The sequence below is a fragment of the Phyllostomus hastatus genome, unplaced genomic scaffold (assembly GCF_019186645.2).
Source record: "Phyllostomus hastatus isolate PE091 unplaced genomic scaffold, TTU_PhHast_1.1 phas_scaffold_216, whole genome shotgun sequence".
NCBI lineage: Eukaryota > Metazoa > Chordata > Mammalia > Chiroptera > Phyllostomidae > Phyllostomus > Phyllostomus hastatus.
The window spans coordinates 8,931,499-8,955,523 of record NW_025334018.1 but is presented as its reverse complement, the minus strand read 5'-3'; the positions used below and the strand labels follow the sequence as shown (position 1 = coordinate 8,955,523).

Sequence of the window (24,025 nt, the reverse complement as noted above, 5' to 3'; positions counted from 1 at the left end):
GGAGCCTCCGGGACAGCGAGGGAAGCTGCAAGGGTGTTCCTTCCCTCAGCTCTCTGCATCCGACACCGTCACCCCTGTTGCGGCTTGGATCACAGCAGTCCGAGACCCCCAGCCCCTCGCTTCTCCTTCCCCGTGCCCAGGGCCGACCAGGGGTTTTTCTTCCCAGGGCTCCTGGCAGAGGCAGGCGTGCAGCTGGTGTCCTACCAGACCTCGGTGGTGTCAGACGGGGAGACCTGGCACGTCATGGGCATCTCCTCCCCGCTGCCCAGCCTGGACGCCTGGAAGCAGCACGTGACCGAGGCCTTCCAGTTCCACTTCTAACTTTGGGACTCACCAGGCCCAGCCTCGGGGGCTTTGCGACCACCAGCAGGAGAGCACGTGCCTGGAGCTGACGCGGCCTGTGTGATCAGACCCCTGTAGCACAGCAATAACCACCTAGTAAAGAGCCCACCCGTCTCCTTGTTGTTGTGTTGTCATTACTCACAAGAGCCACTAGAAGGCGCCCCCGGGCAGCCACGGGCTGGCTTTGGCCGCAGGAGGCTGGGGCGTGGGCCTGTGGACGGGCCAACTGCAGGCATGGGTGCAGGTGCCCGGAAGGGATCTCCCCCTGCTTCCCAGGTTTCAGATCCCTTCCATCGGGGACTAGACACACACAGAACAAACAGGTGATGTGCTTTGGAGGAGCACGGCACCACAGCCTCCTGCAGAAGTCTGCACTTGGCGGAGGGACCGGGCACGCACAGGTCGCTGGGAGCGCCAAGCGAGGCGCCACAGCAGGGGCACGTGGCCTCTGCGGAGCCCAGGGGAGGAAGCAGTCCAGCCGAAGATGGTTTCTCTGAGACGTTTGAGAGGATTTCATGGAGGGAAGACCGTGTGAGCAAGGTGTGGGGCATGAGAAGGTCAAGCGAGTTTACAAAGCCAGCTCCGTATGGGTTGGAGAGTATATCAGTTGATGTGTTTTTAAAGATGATTTTCAAGGAAGATGACAGAATGGAGCTCCCGATCCTAAGGGTTTCACTTTTTGAGGTTTTTCCGTTAGTAGGGGATGATGCATCTCTACCTCGTGCCCGGCAGCTTCTCTCTGAGACTGCGGCCCAGGTTTAAAGCTTGGCACAGGGCATCGATGGGCATGAACAGGAGCAAACTCTCCACCTGGGCCTCCTCCGTGCTGTGATGGGCTGAAGGGTGGCAGGAGGGCCACCGGGAACCGCTGTGCTAGCGTCGGCAGTGAGCTCAGGACTGGCATGTCACCTTGCTGCAGGGGACCCAGAAGGGGACAGGCCAGGATGAGACCAGCAAGGTTGGCTTTGAGCGCCTCTGGTTTTTTCACTGCAGTGTTTTAGGGGAATAACAGAGGCAGTTGGTGAAGCCTGTACTTTCATACCTGTGCCTTTGAGATAAGCAGGTCTCAGTCTTTTACAGGGAACTCCTTACACTAAAGAGCCTTCCCCTTGACCTGGTCGTGACTGTCAGCCACGTCTGGAGGGGGTGTCCTGACTCTCAGATCACCTACCCCCTCCTATTGAAGAGAGATTCGTGCACCACGTGACTTCTGGCGAGGGGTCACTTGGAAAAAACAGGCAGGGATTAATGAAATGAAACATCGAGCTCAATTTTCAGCCTCTCAGGCTCTTCCCTCAAAACTCCCTAGACAGACCATATTCTGTGCTAAAGTGGCCAGGACAGTTCTGAAAACCCAAATTACATGAGCATCCCACAGTCCCTTGCTAGATGTGAGTGGCACACCCAGGCATGGGGCAATTTTACTGCATTGTCCTGTTTAGTGACTGCCCACGTAAACGCCCCCAAATTTAAAAAGGCATGATTATTAAAAACCCAGCTAGCGCTGCACAGGAGGTGCTCTGTGCTCCTCTGTGCTCCTCTGCTATTTGTGGCACCTCTGTACCGCCTGACCTTGGAGTGGAAGACCCACAGCCAGAAGGTTCTCATGAGCCCAGTGATGGAGGCAGCAAATGCTGGAAAGGGGGACCTGGCCTCAGAATCCCGGGACGCTGAGATTTAGAAATGTGTGTGTGTGCTCACTGTGATGCCTGGAGGCCCTCGGTGGTGGTCAGCGGGCTGGGTGGGCAGCTCTCCACATCTGTTTGACCGTCACGTGTCAAGTGCTCTGGCTTGGGATGAGTGTAACGTGGCTCCATGTCCTAGTCTAGGAATCACTTCCTCTTCTTTCCTGCTCTGGGTCCGTCCCCCTGGCTGATGTTTTGCCCACACTGGGAAGTTCTTCCTCTGCATGATGGGAGCTGTCCTTAGAGTGAAAGGGCGACGGGGCGACTGGAGAATCATTCCCTCCTAGTTGGCCCTACACGGGGGGAGAGGGCTCTGTTGGGAGCTGGCAGGAGCCTGTTTTAACGACATGGGCCCCAGAGTGGCCAGAGGGAGACCTAGGGCTCAGGGTCAAAGTCAGTGAAGAAGGAGCACTGAAGGCAGTGGGAACCTCTCTGTCAGGGTGGCAATGACCAGAGTGTCATCCTGAGTGCCCCGAGCTGAGCCAGAGCTGACCCCCAGCAGGCGTGCAGGGGCACAGGCAGCATCCATTCAAACCGGCCAGCACCCTGAGAGCCTCATTGTTAAATATTGTTGACATCAGCCCCGTGCTTCGTCCAAATGACTGCTGAGCGGAGGCTGGTCTGGCCCCAGCAGCAGGTACTATGGAAGGTCTCAGTTGCTGGGGCTGATGGGGGCAGTTCCAGCACCAAGAGCCCCCAGTGAACTACAAAGGCAAGTCTCTAACCTCAAGAGGGCAGGTGAATGTGGGCTTTCTCCCGTGGACACTGACACTACTTGGAGTATCTCAGGAAAGGCATGTATTGTCCTACCAGGCATGTCGACGAGACTGAGGGCTCCCAAACAGCTTGCCGGGGGAACAGGCAGTAGGGGTTAGCAAAGGGCTGCTAAGGGGCAGCCACAGCCCGTGTCCTAGAGCCGGAACTGAGCAAGCACCTGGGGGAGAGCTTGGGACGGAGTCAGCTGATGCTGGATTAGCTGCTCCAACTGTGGTTTATCTCAGATTTTCTGGTGCTTGTTGGGACATGAACAGCCTCGGGCAAAGAGCAGAGTAGGCGGGCCCAGCACCTCGTTCCCCCGTGTCTATTGCCCCATTGTCCCTGGCACCCCCAGCCAGCCCTGCCCCCCACTGATGGGAACAGTCTCTCCTCCAAAGTGCACTTACTCGTTAGGGAGGCTGAAGAAACTTTTTAAAAGGAAACAAACGACAAGAATTTTGCGTCCTCTCCCTCCTTCTGGGCCCCTCCTCAGCTCAGCCCCCACCTCCCCGAGCCATGGCAATTTTGTAAAAGAATCTTGGAACAAGCAGTGCCACAGCCCAAGGGGTACAAACAACCTTCTCATGGAGAAATTCCTCGCTAGGTATCCACAATGTTTTTTTTTTTTTTGGCTGGAGGAGCCAGAGTTGACCTATTAACCTCTGCCCTGTGTTTATTTGTTCAGATAACACTGGTAATGAGAAGGAGCTTTGATCTACAAGCGCTGGGCAGTCACTTGTGGCCCCTGTCGCTGGCTGTGCTCTGTGGGGCATCTTTAGATCAGGGAGGGAAGCTGGGGTCCAAGCTGTGCGTCTTCCCGCCCATGTTGCCCCAGAGCCTCTCAGAGAACAGAGTGGATGGGGAGTGGGGGATGGGGAGCGGGGGCCTGGGCGGTGCTTGCTCAGCATTCCTATTGTGGTGGGGAAGTCGCAAGGTCAGGAGGGGGCCCTCCCAGCCGGGGGCCAGGGGGCGGGGCAGGCTTCTCTGCAGGGCAGCCAGTGTGAATTTTTCTATGTTCTGGTTTCCAGGAAATAGAAGAACTGTTCCTCCTTTTCTCTTGAGTATCTCATTTCGTTTTCTTGCTTGTGATTTTTGTTCTATGCACAGTTGGGGCTTGGTTGCCTCTCTTCCCTTTTACTTTTATTTCTTTATTATATAAATTTCAGGTGTACAGCATGCATTATAATTCGACATCTGTACACACTACAAAGTCATCGCCTCCCTAAGTCTAGTTGTTTATTTATTTTATCTCCACCCAGGGACATATTTTTCATCCCTTTTTAGAGAGACAGGAAGGGAGAGAGAGACAAACATCCATGCGAGAGAGAAGTGTCGATTGTTTGCCTCCCGTACAGGCCCAGACCACGGAGTGAACGCAAACCTGGGCATGTTGCCCTGATCAGGAATCGAACCCGCAAATTTTTGGTTACAGGACGGCAGTCCAGCCAATTGAGCCATGCTGGCCGGGGCCAGAGTCTAGTTCTCATCTCATGCCGTGCAGTGGACGCCCTTCACCTCCTTCCCCCTCACTTCTCTGTCTTTTTAATGGTGTTATATTAGCTTAGTACCAGGTATAAAATTTATAAATTCACAGAAAACTGGAAGAAAGAATAAAGACAGAACAGCACAGAGATTTAGTAATAATAATAAAAGCAAAGCTACAATGGACGATAAGCAAGGTATCCGGATCCTGGAGACAACTGATCTGCCGCATTTCTGGAGGGCAAGGCCAGGCCTTTTCCCCAGCCCTCTTTTTCACAAAGGGCCCCTGACCCACAGAGTCACAAGCCCATGACAGTGACTACAGCAGGAAAAGGCACGAAGGCCTCACGGAGGGTGGCTGTCACTCGCCAGGGCTTACAGGGCTGGTGTGTCTAATCCGATCTGTGTACCAGCTCCGAGTGGGCTGTTGTTTGTTTTTCTTTACCTGATTCTCGGGCAAAAGCTCTGCTAGTGGACTTTTCCCAGGGACCGCTCCACGGAGCTGTAGAATTTAAAGAAACAATAAAAGGGCATTGAATGGTGAATCTCATCCATGGCAGCCCCCCACCCCCACCCCCATACCTGCTTCTTGCGGAGGTGGGGCTATGCGCAGGGGCTCCCCTAAACTCGTCCTGAGGTCTGGGGTTTCCACCCTCCCCCACCCCCAGCTTCGAGCCCTGACTCCTGCAGGGCCTATGACCAGTGCTGGGGAGCCCTGGCCCGGAGGCTGGCAGACTCCCCAGTACGCGGTCTGTCTGGGCGGAGAGCAGGCCAGGCAGGCTGGGCAGTGCAGAGACCGCTAGAGCTCTGCAGAGCTCTGCTGGGACTCAAAGTCCTGTTTCAGCTAACACCTCGCTGGTGCAGGTTTGTTCCCGTGCGAGTGATCGTCACGAGACCAGTCCACGAGCTGCGGCTTTTGCCTTCACGGGGACCATGCTGCCTAAGAGGTTTGCTGGCCAGGAGAGGAAGGAGCTGGACCTTGAAACTCTCTTTTTGAAATCCCACATTTTGTTCCCCCTCTTTCTCCAAAACACACCTCAAAAAACACAGATTTTTCTCTTTCCCCCTCCCTACCACTCCCCCCTGCTTCTCTCTTCCTCCCCTGCTCCCTCGATGATGATTAAACTAGCTTGACACATTTAACAGCTCCCTCTTTGCCATTGACTCTCCCTTAAGAACTGTATTTCAAACAAACGAGCAAGCAAACAAACGACTCTGTGGCAGATCAGAATCTGGTGAATCTGCTTTGCTGAACCTGCCTTCCCAGCGTGCCCTGCAGCCCCCAGTCGGCCCTGCAGCCCCCCCGTCCGCAGGCCTGGCCCCTGCCAGCCCAGCTGTTCAGCAGCCCAGCCTCAAAGGTCTGACAGCCCAGCACCGACAGGCCCGCCGTGGCGGGGAGTGAGCGGAGGGGCCCCCTCAGCCGGTGGTTTCCCTGCTTCACCTCAGCACCTCCTTTATCTGTGGACTCCCCCCTCTTGGTCTCCTGCTGCACACCTTGCCCTTGGCAAACCTTTCTATTCTTCCCCCTTCATCCACCAAAGGAGCGAAACAAGAAAAACACCAGAAAACTATGGAGGAAGTATTTGGGCAGGGGACTGTATTTATGGAGATGTAAGGTTTGTAGAAGAAATTGCTTCTCACTTTTTTGCTTACCTTACCAACTCGGAAGATAAATGGAAGGCCGATAGCCGGGTCCATGAACTACAAGACTCTAATTCCAAAAACTCAGTTTTCCTTTAAAAAGTATTTTAAAGAATTCTCCCATCCCTCCTCTGGCCTCAATCCTCCATTAAACTCTTCTCTCCTGAAGACCCCGTTTCTCTGTGAATCTCCCCACCACACTGGTGTGTGCCCCTCCTGACCTTACCCCTTTGGGGTAACGAGTTCCGTGGGTTCATGATCACAGTCTGCTCCCCCTTATGGCTGCTGATTTTATTTTATCCAGCTTCTAGGGGAGCTTCCTATCATGAGCAATCAGATAAACAAGTAGACTCTTTTTATTTTCCATTCAGGATTTAAGAATATGCTTGTTCCCTGTGCTTTTGGCTTTCCAGGGCCACGAGTCCTAAGCGTTTTCCTCGGTCCTCATAGTGCGCACTCCCCACCTCTGGTCATTTGGGGAGCCACACCCCTTCCCGGGTGTAGTCACGCTGTCTGAACTGCACCTTCCTCTCCGAGGAAAGGGTTTCTTGCCACCAGCCCTGCAACATTCCACTCACCACCTTTAGACCGGACAGCGGGCGTACTTCCGGCGATACAGCTCGTCCACTCTCTCCAGGTACCAGGTGCCTGGGAAAAGGTTCTTTGTGTCTCCAGGGGGTGAGAAATCCACTGCAGAATAAGGAGAAGAGGCAGCACTCAAAAAAAGCTAGATGCGGCTGGGGAGGGAAAAATAGAGACGCCTATAGCTTATGGTGATGCTCTCCTGGCTGTGCGGCAAGGGGCGTGAGGTCATCGGCTACACACCCAGCAGAGCTCCGGACCAGCAGAAGGACCAGAGGCAGTCATCTTGGATCTAGCACTTCGGGCTTGGCTATTAGAAACTTTATTATAGCACTATGACATTTCCCTACAGGAAACATCAGTTGGTTGCCCACATCAGTGTATTGCCTCTCTCACGTCCAACCAGGAGCAGCCTGCAACCCAAGCATGTGCCCTGACTGGGAATCGAACCAGTGACCCTTCGATTCTCATGCTAGCGCTCAATCTACTGAACCACACCAGCCAGGGTAAAGTTGGTATGATTTTAGAAATGAGACAACTGAGAAGTAATTTCCCCAAAGATAAAGAGCTTATGAGTGTCACAGATCAGTGTACCTTTGGATATCTAGCTCCAAAGTCTGGGCTCTTTCAGTGTTAGCTAGATGGCACTTTCCAAGACCATACCCCTGGCTTCCATGGGACCACATGGGCCAGTACCCTGTTTTGGGTGGTTAGCCACAGTCCATACCAAGGAGCCATGTGTTGCCTGCTACCTCTTCCCAACTCTGTCATCTGCTTCCCTACCCAGTCCCTGCCCCTTGACACCTAACATATCTGCTCCCAGTCGTATCGCAGAGACTGCTTCACCTCGGCTCACCGTATTCTAGGCTTCTGATGCATCCCTGACTGTCAGCTGCTGGCACAGAATCTGGGGAAAATTGCCTTCTCCTTCTCTCTTCCTGCCTTTGTCTTACCCTTGTGGTAGTATTGTTCTCTTTGGTCCATTATTGCCGTGAACTCCTCAGCAGACATGCGCTTCCTGGAGGCAAGGCGTTTTGGCAGGTCTGACATACTAGATACCAGCTTTTCTAGGGGGGAGCCTGGAAAGCAAAAGCAAGATTGGAAAACCTGCTTCATTGTCATTATCACCACTACCAGTCACCAATCTAGCACAGGTTTTGTGGGAGCGCAAACCCTGCAGGAAAGTACTCTGATTAGTGTGCAGCTTAGAATGCCAAGGAACGAAAAAGGTCAGCAAACACGACGCTAGCAGGAGGTAAGGGCAGACATGCTCATTTAGTTGAAGTAGATGTGTTCCTTTTGTTGCATTTGTGCTAAAATAATCAACAACTATTGACTGGATATCTCAGACCCACTATTTCTCTTTAACCAGCTGCAACCAAGCCATCGTTACTCTTGCCTGGATTGGTTTCCCATTTCTGCCTTCGCTCCTCTTCAGTCTAGTCTCTCAGCAGCAGTCCGGGAAGTGCTTCGATTGCATAAATCAGACACACTCACTCCATTGCTCACACCCCTTTACGGGTTTCCTTTGCTCTTAATCACACTGGGAGCCTCAGTGCTGGTGAGGCAGAAACTCGTTCCTCTTACCAGATGCGTTTTGCCAGAAGTGCCTGCTAGAAAGATGAGACCCACCTGGAGAAGCATCCTGGGACACTTGAAGTGAAAAGAAACTGGCTGCCAAGCCAGAGCCATAGGAAAAGGCACCAATCCTGGAGCCAGCCAGGTCCTGGGCAGAGTGCCTGCAGGGAAACAAATCAAAAGCTAGAAAACACATTGGCGTCACATTCTGTGCTTCTAATGAACAACCAACCCATCAGCCCAATGCAGTTTGCCTCTCGAAGCTGGAAGAGCTCCCAACAGAGAGGGGCTTTTGGACCCTGGGGAGAAGCCCAGAAGGAGAAAAATGTGCCGAGAAGAGAGCAGATAAAATCCAAGACACAGTGAACCTAACAACATTTCAAGCTGGAAAAGGAAAAGTTCCACCCCCCCACGAGAACAAGTGGAGGCCAGCGAACTCTGAAGGCATCTCCAGGTGGAGATGGGCCCACAGGAACCTGGGCCACTGTCAGGCCTCCATGGTGACTGGTGATGCTTCAGCCCTTGCACCTCTTTTACCATCCCCTCATTAGTAATAGTTTTGTCAGTGTGTATGTGTGTGTATATATATCTCTCCTATAGTGTATGCATGTACTATAATACAAGTATTTTCTTCAAAAACCTGTAAAATAGAATGTCAAACAAGTAACATTTGAGCATCTGCTGAGCACAGCAGTCTTAATTGCTTTAGACATTTAACACTCATCCTCATCAAGACCCTGGAAGGTACATATTGCTGCTGTACATATTTTATGGATGGGGAAAGTGAGGCACACAGAGGTTGAGTATTTTCCCAAGGTCAAAGCTAATGAGTGATAAAGAGATTTGAACCTAGGTTGTAGGATCTAAAGCTGGACTCTCTTAACCACTATATTTTATGAGGTATAGCAGTTTAAATGGATGAGATAAAAATATACACAAAATTTCTTCTATTTTCTTGCCACATCAGGTAGATCTTGCATGTCCCCTGAAGATACATGAACTTCACTTTGGAGATGACTATTTAATACTGACGGTAAACCTCCAATACCTACCTTTAACACAAGTTTCTTTCATCTTTCCCTCTCTCCCTCCCTCTCCCTCCCTTCCTCTCTTCCTTCCTGAAAAAAAAACCTGAACCAGCAGAGGAACCAAACTTGGCTGACCCCTCAGACCAGATGCAGTACTCACTGGGACAGAAGTGAGGCCAGACACCCATACAGGGACGAGGTGTACGTGTTCCCGTTGTGCGTGGAGAAGTAAAGGGAGGCCTTGGTTTTCCTGTTGAACATGTCCAGGGAGGCCTTTTGCAAAGCTTTTTCAAGCTCCTTGTGGTCGTAGGTGTCTTCCAGCTTTAGCCCCCTGTGAGGCAGCCAGAGCAACAGGCCAGGTGAGTGACCACAGGAGGGGAGGGTGGCAGCGAGGAGAAAAGAGACGCTTCTGGAGAGAAGACCCTTGGGCATGTGTTTTTATTGTAGAATATTTAGAAATACGGAAAAGCGCAAAGAAGAAAATCTCACTAACATTCCTGCCATTCAGAGAGAGCACTGAAGTGATGTTTTTCTTGTGGAATCTATCACTACTTTCACACAGTTTATTGGGAAATAAAATCATGCTTGCATTCTGTTTAGCGTGCCTCTTTCACGGTTTCCTCTGTACATTAAATTGCTTTTATAATATTATTTTTAAAGGCTGCAAGAATGGGCCATGATGGAATTGGCCCTGCTTTGGCCCATCTGCCCATTCCTGTCCTCACCAGTTAAAACACTACAATGAAAAATTACATGTTCTTTTAAACATCTGAAATTGTTGAGCTAAAAGGCATGCACACGGTTAAGCCTTTTGTTTCATGATTTCCTATTGCTCCCCAAAATCCTTGTATCGATTTATACACCCATCATCTCCCATGTTCCCACAGCCTCGTTGGTTCTGGGTATTCAAATTTTAAAAAGGCTGCATGAAGAACATGGTAACTTGTTTAACTTTGTTATAATGCACATGCACATTGAAAAATATGATTGTGTGTATTTCTTCTTTGAGGAAATTTCTTATTCATATCTTATGCTCAGTTTTCTGCTGAAGCGTTTACTTAATTATCGACAAGATTTTCTTATATTAAAGATATCAGGCTATTATCTTTAGTATATATTAGAATATGTTTTTCATGGAGCAGGTTTCATAAGCAATGTTTGTGCTAATTTCAGTGTTTTGGTTAGTAGTAGTAGTAGTGGTAGTGTGTAATAAGAGCAGATGTTTCAGCATATTACAAAACTTGAATAGATACCAAAAAGAAAGGGGGAAACATTCTCCTCTTAGTAGGAACTCTCTGTATTGGAGAGTCTTCTTTTTCAAATACCTTGGAGTAATGCATCAATAAATGCCACTCTTCCTGCTGTATTGACCTCTCAGAGGGAGAGCTAGGCTGTCTGTCTTGATTTCATAGATGGGTAAATTGAGGCAATAAGCCAGACATTAATGAGGTCAATGGTGAGTGAGAATGGACTAGACACTCCCTGAGTTGCTATCCTGTACTGAGATGATTTGTTTCTAGGTGTTTCTGTCCATATAGACTGTGAGAGCTTCTAGGCAGAGATCATGGAGTCACATTCGTTCCTGTGTCCCTTGAGTGTGAATGATGCCTCCTGACACATAGCTGATGTCCATGGGATGTTTATTGACTGAATGACAGAGCCACACTCTCTCTCTCTCCTTCTTCTTATTCTCTGAAGCGTCTCACAGCCACTTGACCCAGAGGTGCTGGCAGCCCCTCTGTATCCCTGAGATAAAAGGTGGGGGACCCTACATAGACAATAACCTAATAACCCAGGTAACCTAATAAAAGGTGGGGGACCCTACATAGACAATAACCTAATAACCCAGCTCAGTGTCATTTCTATTGTGTTGGAGGAGTGTTTTTTTCCCCACAGGAGTGGCTGGTGGCCAGACTCAAGGCGTGAGGAAGCCCCCTCCTTCCTCACCGCTGATGAGCCTCTATGGTCCCCACAGAGAGGACTCACCTGAAGGCCTCCAGCCCCTTGTAGTGGCTGATCTGTGTGTCGTTACTGGCGGACAGGAAGTCATTGAACATCAGGCGAGCCAAGGATTTCTGTGTCAGCTTGCAAAAGGGCGTGTGGAAGATGACGAACTGTAAATCATCGAGAGTGAAAGGTCGGTCGATGCCAGCTGGAGGAAGAAGTACGAAAACAAGGATGTGGCATGATGGTTAGATAGGCCACTTAGACCTTCGCTCCCAGATCTAACTGTGCAGAGGGATGCTGGGTCCTGCCTCCAGCAAGCACTCATAAGGTACAAGCACTTCACTAAGACCCTACTCATAAAGAAAGAAGGGAAGGGAATAAATATGTTCTCCCTCCCTACTGTTGCCAACCTTTATGACAGACGATTCCCCCAAGTCAACCTTGTGTTCTATTATTTTCTCTGTTGTCCAGAGGAGGAAACAATGCCCACAAAATGTGGAGCTCAGTTATCTGTCCAAGGTCACCCAGCCTGAAAACGGCTGTCTTTGGATTCAGGTTCCAAGTCTCCGACTCGATGTTCCAGACCGTTTTTCTCACTTCGAAGAGGAGAGCAACACACCCTCTGTCTTTAGAAAGTGTACAATTTAGTGCTGACTCTGAAGCAGCACCGTTCAAACTCCACATGAGAAAATGGAGTGAAATCAGAATGCCGTAAGAATTTAGAGGAGGCGAAAGCTGTTAGCCAATAGCAGCTTTACAGCGGGTGGGCTGAGGCAGGGAGGCCCGGGTTGGCTCCGCACCCCTGGGGGCGGCTGTGGCAGCTGGCACGTCACCCACTGCAGACAAAGGGGCAAGAAGCGGCTCCTCACGCCACCCCTGCAGCGTCATGCTCTGGCGCTTTCGCACTTGCCTTTTCCCTCACCGACACCTGCCTTTTGTGGGTGCCCGTCTGGGCGTGGCTGAGCAGGTAAAAACTCTTTTTATATTTCAAAAATAGGTTTCTCAATATTTTTAAAATAAAATTTGTTTCTCTTCTGATTATGAAAGCAGTACATATTTTTAAGCAGGAAAATTTAAAAACTGAAGGTGAAAATAAAATCAACTTGTAACACCACCATCTGGAGAAAAATCATTGATAATAGCATACCGAAAACACAGGTAAGACTTTTCAACATCAACCAGACCTAAAGGGTGGCAAACTATACACCAGGAGTCAGTTTGCTGTTGCCTTCAGCGGAAGGAAACCCTCAGCCCAGCAGGATGTGGCTGCTCTGACTGACCAGAGGACCCCTCCCGGGGGGCTGACATTCACTGTTGTCACACTGGTGGCTTTGGTCTAGATGACTTTTTTTCTTTATTTAGCTCAAGTTAGAGGCACTTTCATCCTTGAACTTGGATGACATCCAAGTACACTTGAGCACAGACCCAGGGACGGGTGCAAGAGGAAGGGGTCATGAAACAGTTCTCATGAGATCATTTTCAGAGGAGTGAAGAGACCTGGTCTTAAGCGTTTATGACAAACACTGGGCCCCATGTACACAGAGCCCCCCACTCTCTGCCCTCTGAGCCCCATACCTTGCTTCCACTGGTTCTGGATTTTTTGACGGTATACTGCGTAACATCGGTCCAAGGCCCGTAAGTAGCACTGGATGGAGAGCTTCCCGTCCACCATTGGGTATTCCGTGGACTGGTCTGGTTTGTAGAAATCGTAGACGTTCTCCATGTGGGTTGCCCGAAGCCCTGGCAAGGCACACGTCGGGATTCAGGGACTGCGCAGTGCAGCCCGCGCAGAGCAGAGGGGATGGGAGACCAGCAACTGCGCAGGCTCCTGCTCCCTGTCTGCCGCATGCCCAAGCCTGAGCCCACTCGACCTCCCTCACGTGCACAGAGGAAGTTCAATAGACTATTGTGCTTACATAAATGAGACTGACGTTTCTCTGTCCACACCTATATAGGCTTAACAAAATCTGGCATAGGTGCCGAAAGTCTGAAAGGAAAGGCTTTTACTTTATGTCCAATACCATCATCGTTCATCTCTAATCGCCGGTTTAGCTCCCTAAGGCCCATGCTGACAGCGTCTGCACCATTAATTCCACACGTCTCTAACCCAACGTGTGACAGCGCAGAAGAGGAAACCTCCCCGATTGTTCTCCCTGCCCTCTGCTCCCCAGTCCCCCGTCCAGCCTTTTGAAAGCAAGCAGTATCCTCAAATCCAGCCTTCTGCCCTGCATAGTGGGTATGCGGATTTAGGACCAGGAGCTACGCATTCGGCTGCACTGCGCGCAGTCTCTCAGCACCGTGCACCGGCAGGTTGCTACAGACCTCTGTCAAGGACCAGGGGAGCCTCGGGCCCAACCAGCATTGCCACGGCCCCGGCCCCGCCCGTGGGGCGAGCATTTCCTCTGGCGTACACTGCAATGTCCCCACAGACCACCATTGCATAGCGACCTGTAATGACAAAGAAGAAACAGTTATCCTCACCATCAAATCTCGAGTCGACTGGGGGCCCCTTACATGTGAGCCTCGGTTTCAGGTACTGAAAACAGACTAGCGAACAAGACCCAAGATCCCCGCCCCATGGAGCTTACATTCTAGTGAAACGCACGCATCACAGCACATTTGAAACACAAAGTCAAAACTCAGTGTCCCATTACTCTAGCTGTAACATGCTCATTTACTCAGAATTCAATGAAAAAATGTGCTAATCGGCACTTTAGGATGTAATTTAGGTTTATACCCATCACCTTTAGCTACCCTGTGGCTGAAATTCCTTCCCACAGAAGGCCAAGAGGTAGGGAGGGAAACTAACATTTGAAAAACTAGCTGGACACTAGTTACCCCCAAACGGGTCTCACGCCAGCCAGTGAGGCAGTGCTGTGCTGGGAGCCATATCTGTGCATAATTTAATTCTCATGATAAGCCTATAAATCAGATATCATTATCCCCTTTTTCTAGACAAATCGAGGCCCAAAGAACTTAAGCCACTTGTCCAGAGCCGCACGGCTAATAGATGGCACCATAAGAACTCAGTTGGGATTCTAATTTAATTCATTGATACTCAAGATCTTTCTTTTAAGAACTATAACAACCCTATCCCCCACAAAAAAGTATTTTTTCCAAGTATGTATATCTATATATTTATGTCTATATCCATCTTTGTGTGTGTACTTAGAAGTCATTAAGAAAAAAATCAGTAAATTTAACTACTTAAAAATTAAAACCTATCAGACACAAACTCAAAAAAAGTGGGGAAGTATTGATACTCAACAAAAAGCCATTTTCTTTCTTTTATAAAAGTCTCATATGAAAAAGGACAAAGTATGAAATAGGAAAATGGCCAACAAACATCATAAAAATTACTGAAGCTCTCTTAATGAAAGAAAGACAAAGGGATGACACTGTTATTTAGAAAGTTTGATAACATGAACTGTAGAAATACACTTTAGTGTAGCATTTTGAAGAACAATTGGTCCCATTGTATCAAACTCTTAAACCAACACGACAGACCTGCAATTCCCCTTCTGGAAATCCATTCCTACGACACAGTCCAATGAGCAAACCAAGCTCATACAATGGGCATTAAAACATTATTTGTAATTGCAAAAAAAACTTGTAACAGTCTAAATATCCATCAATATGGGGCTAATTAAGTTTGGCATATCAACGAATAGACTGTTATGTAGCTTTTAAAATAACAAAGCAGACCTCATGTATAGTGATGTAAAATAACCTCCAGCACACCTTAGAGTATAACGTTAAAAACTAAAACTGAACAGATATGTGTCTCCTTGCTGGTACGTAGAAAAAAATCTGGAAGAAATTGTTAGTGTTAAATTCTGGAAAGTGGTAATAAGGTGTCAAAGGGAACTTTTTCTTCACTTTACACCCTTTTGTATTTGTATATATGTTTTTTAAGCATAAATTTCTATTGCTTTCATTAAAAAAGACAAAAAAGCATGAGGACTCCCAGGTCATCGGAGCTGGTACCTGCTGTTTCTCAGGGGTCCACCCCCCTCCCCATTGGAGGCCCCCTAGGTGGATGGCTGGCCGGGTCAGAACGGAGATCTATCTCATCAACACTGGCCTCATCTGGGCTTGGCAGGCGCCATTAGGCTCCAGCTTAAATACGCTTTATGTTTTTATACAGAGTGACAATTCCCATCTCAATAGCCTCATATTCAAGAAGGATGCATTTGCAGCCTGCCCCTGGGGAATGCCCAGGCACTCAGCAGAATTTTCTTATTTGCAGCGATTGTGCTTCAAGCTGATGGTGTTCCCAGTCTAGGCTCTGAGTGCTGCTCACAGGCTGGCGAGCGCCCCTTGCCTTTTATTTCTACACTCCAATGAAACGCTTGGCTGGACACGCTGGCCATGAAGGTAATAGGGCTGCTGGAGAGGTAATCACGTAAGTGCCAAGTGGGAGAAGCACTGTATGGACAGACTTGATGATGCAGAGGCTGGAACACACCGCGTCGACGGGCGGGGAAGCTACACGGGGCAACTGAAGAAACACCGAGTGGGCGTGTGGAATCACAATGCTCTGCTGTGCGACCGGAGACACACGGTTCACACTTGTTGTCCTCTTTTTAAAGTAAAGCACATTGGGTGAGATTGTCCCTAAGGGCCCTGCCAACGTTAAGGCCTCAGAATTAATTTTATAATTAATGTTCATTATGGTTTACAAGGCTTTAATTCCAGTTTCCACCTCGTTAAACATCGGGCGCCTTGACTGCCTAGGCACTGTTATTCCTCACCTGCGTGCGTACGTTACTCAATTCTGACCAGCCCTGCAAGCAAGTAGGCAAGTAAGAACTATGGAGCTCAAAGAGGTTAAGGGATTTGTCAACAGTTACTGACAGAACTAGGTTTCTAACTCTCAACTTGAACTGTTTCCCTTGGACCTTTCACGCTATTACAACAGGGGTTCTTTCTTGCAATAGGAGAAAGGCATAAGTAAGGTATAGGGTAATGTTAATATGCAAACACAAATTCCTAAGAATCAGACAAGGGAGAAAGAGTAGAAATATTCTGTGTAATTAGTCTATCCTATGATTCTTCGGGCCTGTTTTTACCAGGGTGTCTCCACCTTAACACCTAACTTGTTTAAATCTTTTGACATTACCAATCTCTCACTCTCAGACGCTAAAGAGAAGCTGTAGAGAAACAGGGGCAGTGAAATGGGAAAGACATTGGATTTGGTTTGGTGTATTACCCTGGCCACACACGATACATAAGGTGTCAGATCTTCCACTTTCTCCTCTATAGATCAGGGATAATGCCCACTTCCTGAGATGGGGTACAGGTAAATGAATGGCTATGTGAACAAGCCTGTACAAGTCTAAACGGTTATTATCACGATGGTTGTGTCAGTAAGTTGTCCCTCCCTCCCTCCCTGGATGAAACCGCCTGGGGAAACAGAAGCAAAAGCAAGGGTTCAGTCCGCAACCCCAGCTCCTTTCTTACGTAAGACCTCTAGCTGCACATACCATCCCAGTAGCTGGACTCCATCCAGTTGGCCGCGTTGAAGAGGGAGGCAGTGCCGCCGTAGCAGGCATTGGTGGTATCTATGCCCTCGATGTCAGTGTTGCCTGAGTTCTGGAAGAGCTCCATGAGCACCGTTTTAACAGCCTTGGACTTGTCGATGATGGTCTCGGTGCCCACTTCCAGCCGGCCCACAGAGTCCCACGGGAGCTTCGTGCGCTCCATCAGCCGCTGCACCACCGTCAGGCACAGGGAGTTGATGTCCTCCTGGACTGAGCAGAAGCCCATGTGGGTTTGGCCCAAGCCCACCGTGTACCTCCCGGCTTCTACGTTGTTGTATTTCTCCAGGTCTGTCTGGTCCACGTACTGGGCGGGGAAATACACCTCCATGGCCAGGATGCCCACATCCTTTGGCCAAGTGTTCGTTCTGGCCAAGGGGACAGCAGGGACTGTAGAAAACCTGCGGTGGAAATAAGAACCAAAATCCCACGAATGGTTGCTAGCCAGTCTCCTCAAAAAGCAACATGGCAATCGTTTCGCTCAACTTGAAAATGTATTTTGAAGCTATGTTATAAGAAGAATACAAATTTAGAATTGTTATCTATCTCTTTTGAATTGATCGTTTTATTCCTTATTAAATGTCCCTCTTTATCGTGTGATATTCTCACCACACCGTCTCCTTTTCCTGGTGTTAATAAAGCTGCCTTGGTTTTTTGATTACTGTTTGCCTGGCATACCCTTCCCTGTTCTTCTATTCTTTTGACCTCTTATGGTTTTTGTGTTTTACATGCATCTGTTCTAAACAGCACATAGTGGGGGCTTTTTAAATTTTGAACAAACCTGGCAATACTGGTGCTGTAATTGGAGTAATTAATCCAATGATATTTATTGCAGTTACTGATATAGTTGGAATTACGTCTTCCATGTCACTATTTGTTTCCATTGGCCTCACTCATTTTTTATTTCTCTCTTCCTGCATTCTTCTGGATTAAGCAAGTATTGACCTCCTCTTTTTCTTTTAGTAAAGAAATTAGTGATTACAATATACATATGCGACTTATAACTTAATACCTCTACTACTTTCTGAACAGTACAAAACCTTACTTTAACTTCCTTTGTCCTCTCCACCCCTTTGAGCTATTACTGGCGTGTAGTTTCTCTGCTACATGTTATAAAACCCATAGGACATAATTTTAAAACATTCATTCATTTTTAATGTGTCCCTATCATTCCCCTTTCTCTTTTTCTTCCTTTTTTTTCTACACAAGAGCATACTTACTGCTTTTCTACTTTCTAAAAAAGTTTTCTGCGTGATTTCATCCTCTCTGTTTTTTTTTTTTTTTTTGATGGGGCCTCCCTCCCCACATTAGTGAGCACACTCTACACAGTGCTGGGTTCCCGACGCACAGGAGCGAGGAAGACCTGCTCTGTGCCCACCAGGAGGGCACAGTCTAATGGGAAGGGCAGATATTTCTACAGATAAACACACAGTGGAACAAGCACAGGCTGCGAGAATGCAGAGGGCAGACAGCAGTTCTAAGTGGCGGCAGAGAAAAACGAGGAAGGGTTCAGTGAAGAAGACAGAGACTGTTTCTTTCCTGGGCCCACCCACCTCTCTCCGACCCTGACCCCTAATGCCCTAACTCCCTCCGTCTGCAAGTATGGAGCTCACCCAGCCCACCTCCCGCCTGCCCCCACGAGAAAGGACTCTGCCTTCACTCTGCAGATAGTGAGATCGAGGGACCCACAAGTGAGGCGTTGCACTCAGAGCAACCTCCCAGCTGGTCACGTGCTGGAAATGTTCCGTCCCTTCACCGTTCGGTGTGTGTGACTCTCCTGAGTGCGTCTGGCTACAGACTTCCTGACCGTGGAGGAGGGACAGGATGGCGCCACAGACTTGTACATTTAGCCCTTTGCTACAGACACTGCAGCTCTGACAGAATGTGTCTGTCAGTCATCCTGAGGACGCTGGGCTTCTGATAACGCCATTCCTCCATCAGGACGGTTACTCGGAAGGACTGCTGCGAGGCAAGCAGATCCTGTGATCGCAAGATAGTGGGGCAAAGTGATAAAAGTCCACTCACATCTGACCAGAGGGGTTCGGAGGTCAGTTTTCCTCCTTATCTACTTGGTGCCCCCCAATAATTGGAGTCAGTGCTCTCGAATATTTGTGGAGGAGCTTCCTCCCCACCACCTAGGAGCTAACGGTCAGCCAGCACGCGGTCCTGCCTGTGCTTGGCTGGCCATCCCCTCAGCCTCAGGCTCACTCTGCCTTCTCTGAGCTGCCTCCCTCCCTCTCCTCCCAGCTAGAAATCTAAGGGGTTCCAGGAATCGGTCACTTGGTAACTTTTGTATCGGAACAGGGGGCTATTTCTAGAAATGGATTCCAAAGCCTTGAAGAAAAGTTAACATGTAGAGGTTTCCAGAAATACCAGGCCACTGGAACTAAGAGTGTCTTTCACGTCTTGTACTTTCTTTATGGAATAATCACTTTATTTATTTTTAAATTGGTCTTGTTCCAGAGTTGTTTGGTTCAAGAACAATGAGTTTTATGTTCTTTCCTTCCTCTCATCTCCTTCCCTTGTGTTTCAAAATTAACTCTTAGATGCCAGGCACTGTGCTGGGGAGGGGCTGTGGGCTGAAGGGAGTGGGCGAAGAAAAGAGGAGGTCAAGGACCTCTGTGACGGAGGGAGGAATGCGACAGGCACAGGGGCACATCCCCCACCCGGGAGGCAGAGTGTGGTCCGGGCCGAGAGAGAGAGAGAGAGAGAGAGAGAGAGAGAGAGAGAGAGAGAGAGAGAGACAGAGAGAGAGACAGAGAGAGAGACAGAGAGAGACAGAGAGAGACAGAGAGAGAGAGACAGAGAGACAGAGAGAGAGACAGAGAGAGAGACAGAGAGAGACAGAGAGAGAGACAGAGAGAGACAGAGAGAGAGACAGAGAGAGAGAGAGAGACAGAGAGAGAGATGGGCAACATCCCACATGACTTCAGAGGCAGCAGATTCCCTGCAGGGAGGAGGCTCGGGAGGGGCTTCATCGAAGAGGGGACATTTGAGATTGACCTTGACAGATGAGTGGAGCTCCTGCTGGTGAAGAACTGGAGGGGGCTGGAAGAGGCAGTGCCCACAGTGGGGGTGACTGAACAGGTGAGGACACCTGGAGTGGAGAAGGAAGGGAGGAGGCACATGAGGAAAGCAGGTGGGGACCACGAGGTGGGAGGCACAAGTGTCCCTTCATTTTAAGGGCAGTGAATCCCGTGCTGAGATGGGACCAGCTCTGAGGATGGCTTTCGAGTCGATGCAGGCTGGATTAGGAGGGGATAGACAAATAGAGAAAAAAAAAGACCCACAAAGAAGATTCGGAATACCTATTCAGACCCCAGAGCATGGGATCAGCTGTGCATACACCAACAAAGGAGATGTGGATGACGATTCCCAGAGCTTCAACCAAGAACGCCAGAAGAAGGGGCAGGTCAGTGAGGACCGAGGTTCGGTTCTTGGCGGGCAGCCAGATGTTGCTTATCGAAACACGCAAACCCACATCATCCCCTTCCTCACAAACACGAAAACAGAGGGGATTCCGAGCTGGGACGTTTGATCAGTACACGGGGTGAGGGAGAGTGTGGACGATGGTGGGGCGTCCTGCAGGAGAACAGGAAGGCTGGAGAGTGTCACCTACTCCACTTATTCACACGCCCAGGCTCTCTACGTGCCAGGCAAGGGAAGACTCTAAAACACAAGATCAAAGCCATTTTTCCAAGCGTTCACGGAATGCTGTGTAGAAATGGCAGGAAGGAAAGGGCTGGTTGTAGCGTGCAGCGGGTGGCTGAGGGGCCCTGGGGGACCAGCTGTAGCTGGGTTACCGTCCACACTGCAGACCACAAGTGCGTGGGGCAGACTGGGGACGTGTTTACACAGAAAGGAGAGCACAGGCAGTTCTGTGCACAAGCAGATTGCACACATATGCATGCACACACACACACACTCACTCACACACATCTTTAGATCTCATCTTACCCTTTCATGAAATCGGAGGGCAGAGAAAGACACTTTTTATCCTTAGTCATTTGTTAACTGCTGTGTGACCCGAAGCTGCTGGTTTTACTAACATTGCCATTGGCACAGACCTGGTGGGTCTTAGCAGAGGCTGTGGGCAGAGGGGGTGGCAGTGGAGAGGAGAAGTCTGCGGGTCCCGGTACTGATATTCCCACGGCTTCATGCAGCCAGGGGAGTGACAGACGTCCTCACGTACAGACAGCAGGTGTTGGAGTTTGAGATCCTGCAACTCTGTGGCTGTGAGGGGCTGTCCACTTATAGATGAAGTAGCTCAGGCCACGAGAGGTTAATGCGCTTATCTAAAGCTGTGCACAAGCCTTGCCAATGTGACTTGGATTCTAGTGAGTTTTTCCTTACAGCAGGTCTGCTGCCTGTCTTTTACTGGTTCCATGACACTTCTCTAAGAGTGACCGTACGGTCCCTGGGAACAGCGTGACTTACCTTTGGAGGGCAGCTGAGAGAAGGCTAGCAGCCTCGGCAGGTGCTTTTTGCATCCCACTCTTCACCTGTAGAAGTCGCTTTGCTGGACTCAGCAGCCGCTGCATTTTCCGAGGAGCAAGCAGACAGCCAGAGTTTACACACGGTCCTCGGGAGAGGTGCCTGGCAGTGTTCAGTCAGTCTTTATAGAGCCCGGAGACACCTGCCCTCCGAGTCATGCCCCAGTGTATCAAAGCTCAGTTGGCTGCCAAACTGGGCCAAAGGTCTCGCTCAGAACACCGGCAAGTCAAACAGAAACATCTCTCCGACGTGTACGTAGTCGTCCTGCCCCTGGACGTGTGCAGGACGTGCAGCTCTGGTTCCTCCTTTCTCGGGCTCCCGCGGCTGCCTTAGTCGTGTCCAGCCCCCACTGGTGGCTATGACGTTCTTGGCAACATGTCCGAGGGGAGCTCGCCTGGGCCTGTCTTGGGCCCCAGCTGCTCGCCTGAGTGACTCTCACGTGGAGGTCCAGAATGCTCTCTGTGGAGTCAGCTCTTATAATTTTAATGTATAATGCATAATAAGAAGAATCTTTCAAAACCAAAGGAATGATAGCAGCCCTTTAAGAAGTTGGGAGTATTGGAAGATGGGCAAAGGGCTGGTACCAGAAAGGGCATGGAGCCCGCCCTATTTCTCCTGTTCTTGTGGTCATCGTTGTATTTGTCCAGTTCTACACAATTTCCAAGTGGAGCGCAGTCAGTGTGACAATAGAAGTGCAGGGGCTCCAAAGAGGTGACTGTCACTTGAAGCTCAAAGCCTCCTAGGGACAGAGGAAAGATCAGCTTTACAGGCGAGGCCGGAGGTAAGCAGACTGGAGACAAGACTTTCCCAAAGACGCACCTGCGCCCAGTAGGTGAAAGGTTGCAGACGCACCTGTGTCTTTTGACTACAGATTCTGGTCTTTCCACTTCACTCTTCTCAATAAAAAGGTTCCTGTTATCTGATCTTCCAATGAATCTCTGCCTTCGCCCTTCTCTCCTGGTACCTCGGTCTTTCATGAGAGTCTTGTGTTCATTCATTAGTTCATTCAGTTAACCCCCGTCCCATACGGCCCTGTGGGGGGGGGTGTGGAGAAGAGCCTGAGTGACTGCTGTTTGAGGGGAGACAGAGGTGACTTTGTTTTCCTGAACACAGGTGCCCCCAGAAGTCCAAGTCTTCTAGGTATTCCTTTGCCTTCAGGTTCGTGCCTCTACCCATCTTGTACTGTACTCTGTCACCCAGGCCCCCACCTCGCTCTGGCACCCCATGCTTTTCCACAGAGCCTTTTGTGCCTTCTGTCATGCATTTAAAATCCTTTACTTGCCACCTTTTCTCTGGAAAATGCTCTGTCTCCAACTGCAGCTTCCAAATGGCAGCTGTGCCCTTTGCCTCTCAGGCAATAGCCACCCCCGGTCACCAATCCCCGAAGTACGAAGTAGGTCAGTGCTCAGAACGAGGCGAGTCCTCTGCTCAGCATTGATACTTGCTATGTGTTGACACAAATTACTTCCGTGTTTTTTTTCCCCTCCAGGAGCATGTTTATTGTGTTTGAGATGATACATTAGGTGCTCTCTGAGCTATAAAGGGTAAAAGGAAATCCTCTCATTACAAACCGACAAAGGTAAAAGGTAAAATGTTTTTCACAACAGCATTAACCACATACTCAGACATAGATCTGGGTTTAATACAAAGGACATAATTCCTAGTCATCTACAGCTACCCTTATAGCTTCATCCAGATAATGACTTAGACTAAAATGCACTATGATATTTGGTAGACTTCAGGACCAGTATCCTTAGTACATCACAAAATACATTTTGGTATCCCAAAGAAGCAAGACTTGCCAGTAGGCATTTTAAACATAACTAATCTACAGCTACAAAGTTCTTTTTTTTAAGATTATTTATTTATTTATTTTTATAGGGGGAAGGGAAGGAGAAACAGTGGGAAAGAAATGTCAATGTGTGGTTGTCTTTTGCACACCCCCACTGGGGACCTGGCCTGCAACCCAGGCATGTGCTCTGACTGGGAAGTGAACCAGCAACCCTCTGGTTCGCAAGCCAGCGCTCAATCACTGAGCCATACCAGCCAGGGCGAAAGTTCTACTCTTGATAGCATTTACTTTTGCGGGTGTCTCCCAGTCTCCAAGGATAAAAGCAGAGAGAGAATCAGTGTAACGTATACGCAGAAGTCTGCACTCATCTCCCTCCTCTCGAAAACCCCTCTCCTCAAGCACAGGCAATCGGTCTGGGCCACCCTGTGCCCTTCGCTCTTTCCGTCACCTAACAGTCTTGCTCCACACCCTCGTCATGAAGATCAAAGCACATGGGTCACTACCTTCCTCTCTACCATCAACCCTCTCCGCGATCTTGGAGATATCATTGTTCCCATAGGTAATTCAACCCCCACCGGGCCTCTCGCCCATGCTCCCACTTCTGCATGACCTGTCTGCGCGACGTTAGCCTCCTGTTCCGAATTCACACTCTCAGCCTTACCGTCACAGTATCTACACCGTCTCCCACATTTTCATCGCATCAGCCCATTTTCTAACAACCTCTACCTTCCCAGCTCGCTTTTAAAGCACCCCCACCTTTTTCTCCCACTGGGACCACCACTGAGTCCTCTACATCGTCACCATTTATCACACCCATGACTTCTTTTCTCTCTTTACTTAATTCAGATTATTCACGGTGCAGCACCATAAAGGATCCTTTGCACACCCCTGGCCACGCACTCACTCTGTCGGGCTGGCCCAGGGCACCGTCGACATTCACAGCCACACGTCCCAGGTGGGCCTGCAGCACGGCCTGGCTGTCCCGGCTGTCCCTCCGTAGCTAAGGCTCTTCCCCACAACCACACGTGGATTCTGCTGTGGGAGAGGAAGAGCCAAGGCTGCGGGTGATTTTGTTACTGGTTAACCCGTCTCTCCTCCGGCAGGTCTTGCCTTTTGTTACTACCTGGGGTGACATTCAGATCCGGAGTTCTGTGAGGG

General features: G+C 49.5%; 2 protein-coding genes across 2 annotated transcripts in view; one reads left to right on the top strand and one right to left on the bottom strand.

The window, feature by feature from the left end:
- PHGDH (phosphoglycerate dehydrogenase) overlaps positions 1–458 on the top strand; it is a 34,180-nt gene extending 33,722 nt beyond the window's left edge. Inside the window, exon 12 of the mRNA XM_045817194.1 lies at positions 167–458. Within this exon, the coding sequence (XP_045673150.1) occupies positions 167–321 (155 nt within the window). The 3' untranslated portion in view covers positions 322–458. The remainder of the gene's footprint in view (positions 1–166) is intronic.
- A 3,936-nt stretch (positions 459–4,394) lies between these two features.
- HMGCS2 (3-hydroxy-3-methylglutaryl-CoA synthase 2) lies at positions 4,395–21,219 on the bottom strand. The gene is made up of 10 exons (XM_045816783.1): positions 21,019–21,219; positions 16,528–16,982; positions 13,364–13,489; positions 12,617–12,781; positions 11,081–11,246; positions 9,255–9,425; positions 8,121–8,227; positions 7,442–7,567; positions 6,485–6,596; positions 4,395–4,767 (listed from the first exon to the last, which is right to left on the bottom strand). The coding sequence occupies exons 1-9, from the start codon at positions 21,120–21,122 to the stop codon at positions 6,490–6,492; spliced, it is 1,527 nt and encodes a 508-aa protein (XP_045672739.1). The 5' UTR covers positions 21,123–21,219; the 3' UTR covers positions 4,395–4,767; positions 6,485–6,489.
- Positions 21,220–24,025: the final 2,806 nt, after the last annotated feature.

What these genes read in the sequence shown, in the direction of transcription:
- HMGCS2 (XM_045816783.1), bottom strand. Translation starts at nt 21,122, where the DNA reads ATGCAGCGGCTGCTGAGTCCAGCAAAGCGACTTCTACAGGTGAAGAGT. An exon ending in CTCTCAGCTGCCCTCCAAAG is followed by an intron (nt 16,983 to 21,018) that starts GTAAGTCACGCT and finishes TTTCCACCGCAG; the next exon opens with GTTTTCTACAGTCCCTGCTG. An exon ending in AGAACAATACTACCACAAGG is followed by an intron (nt 6,597 to 7,441) that starts GTAAGACAAAGG and finishes CTTATTCTGCAG; the next exon opens with TGGATTTCTCACCCCCTGGA.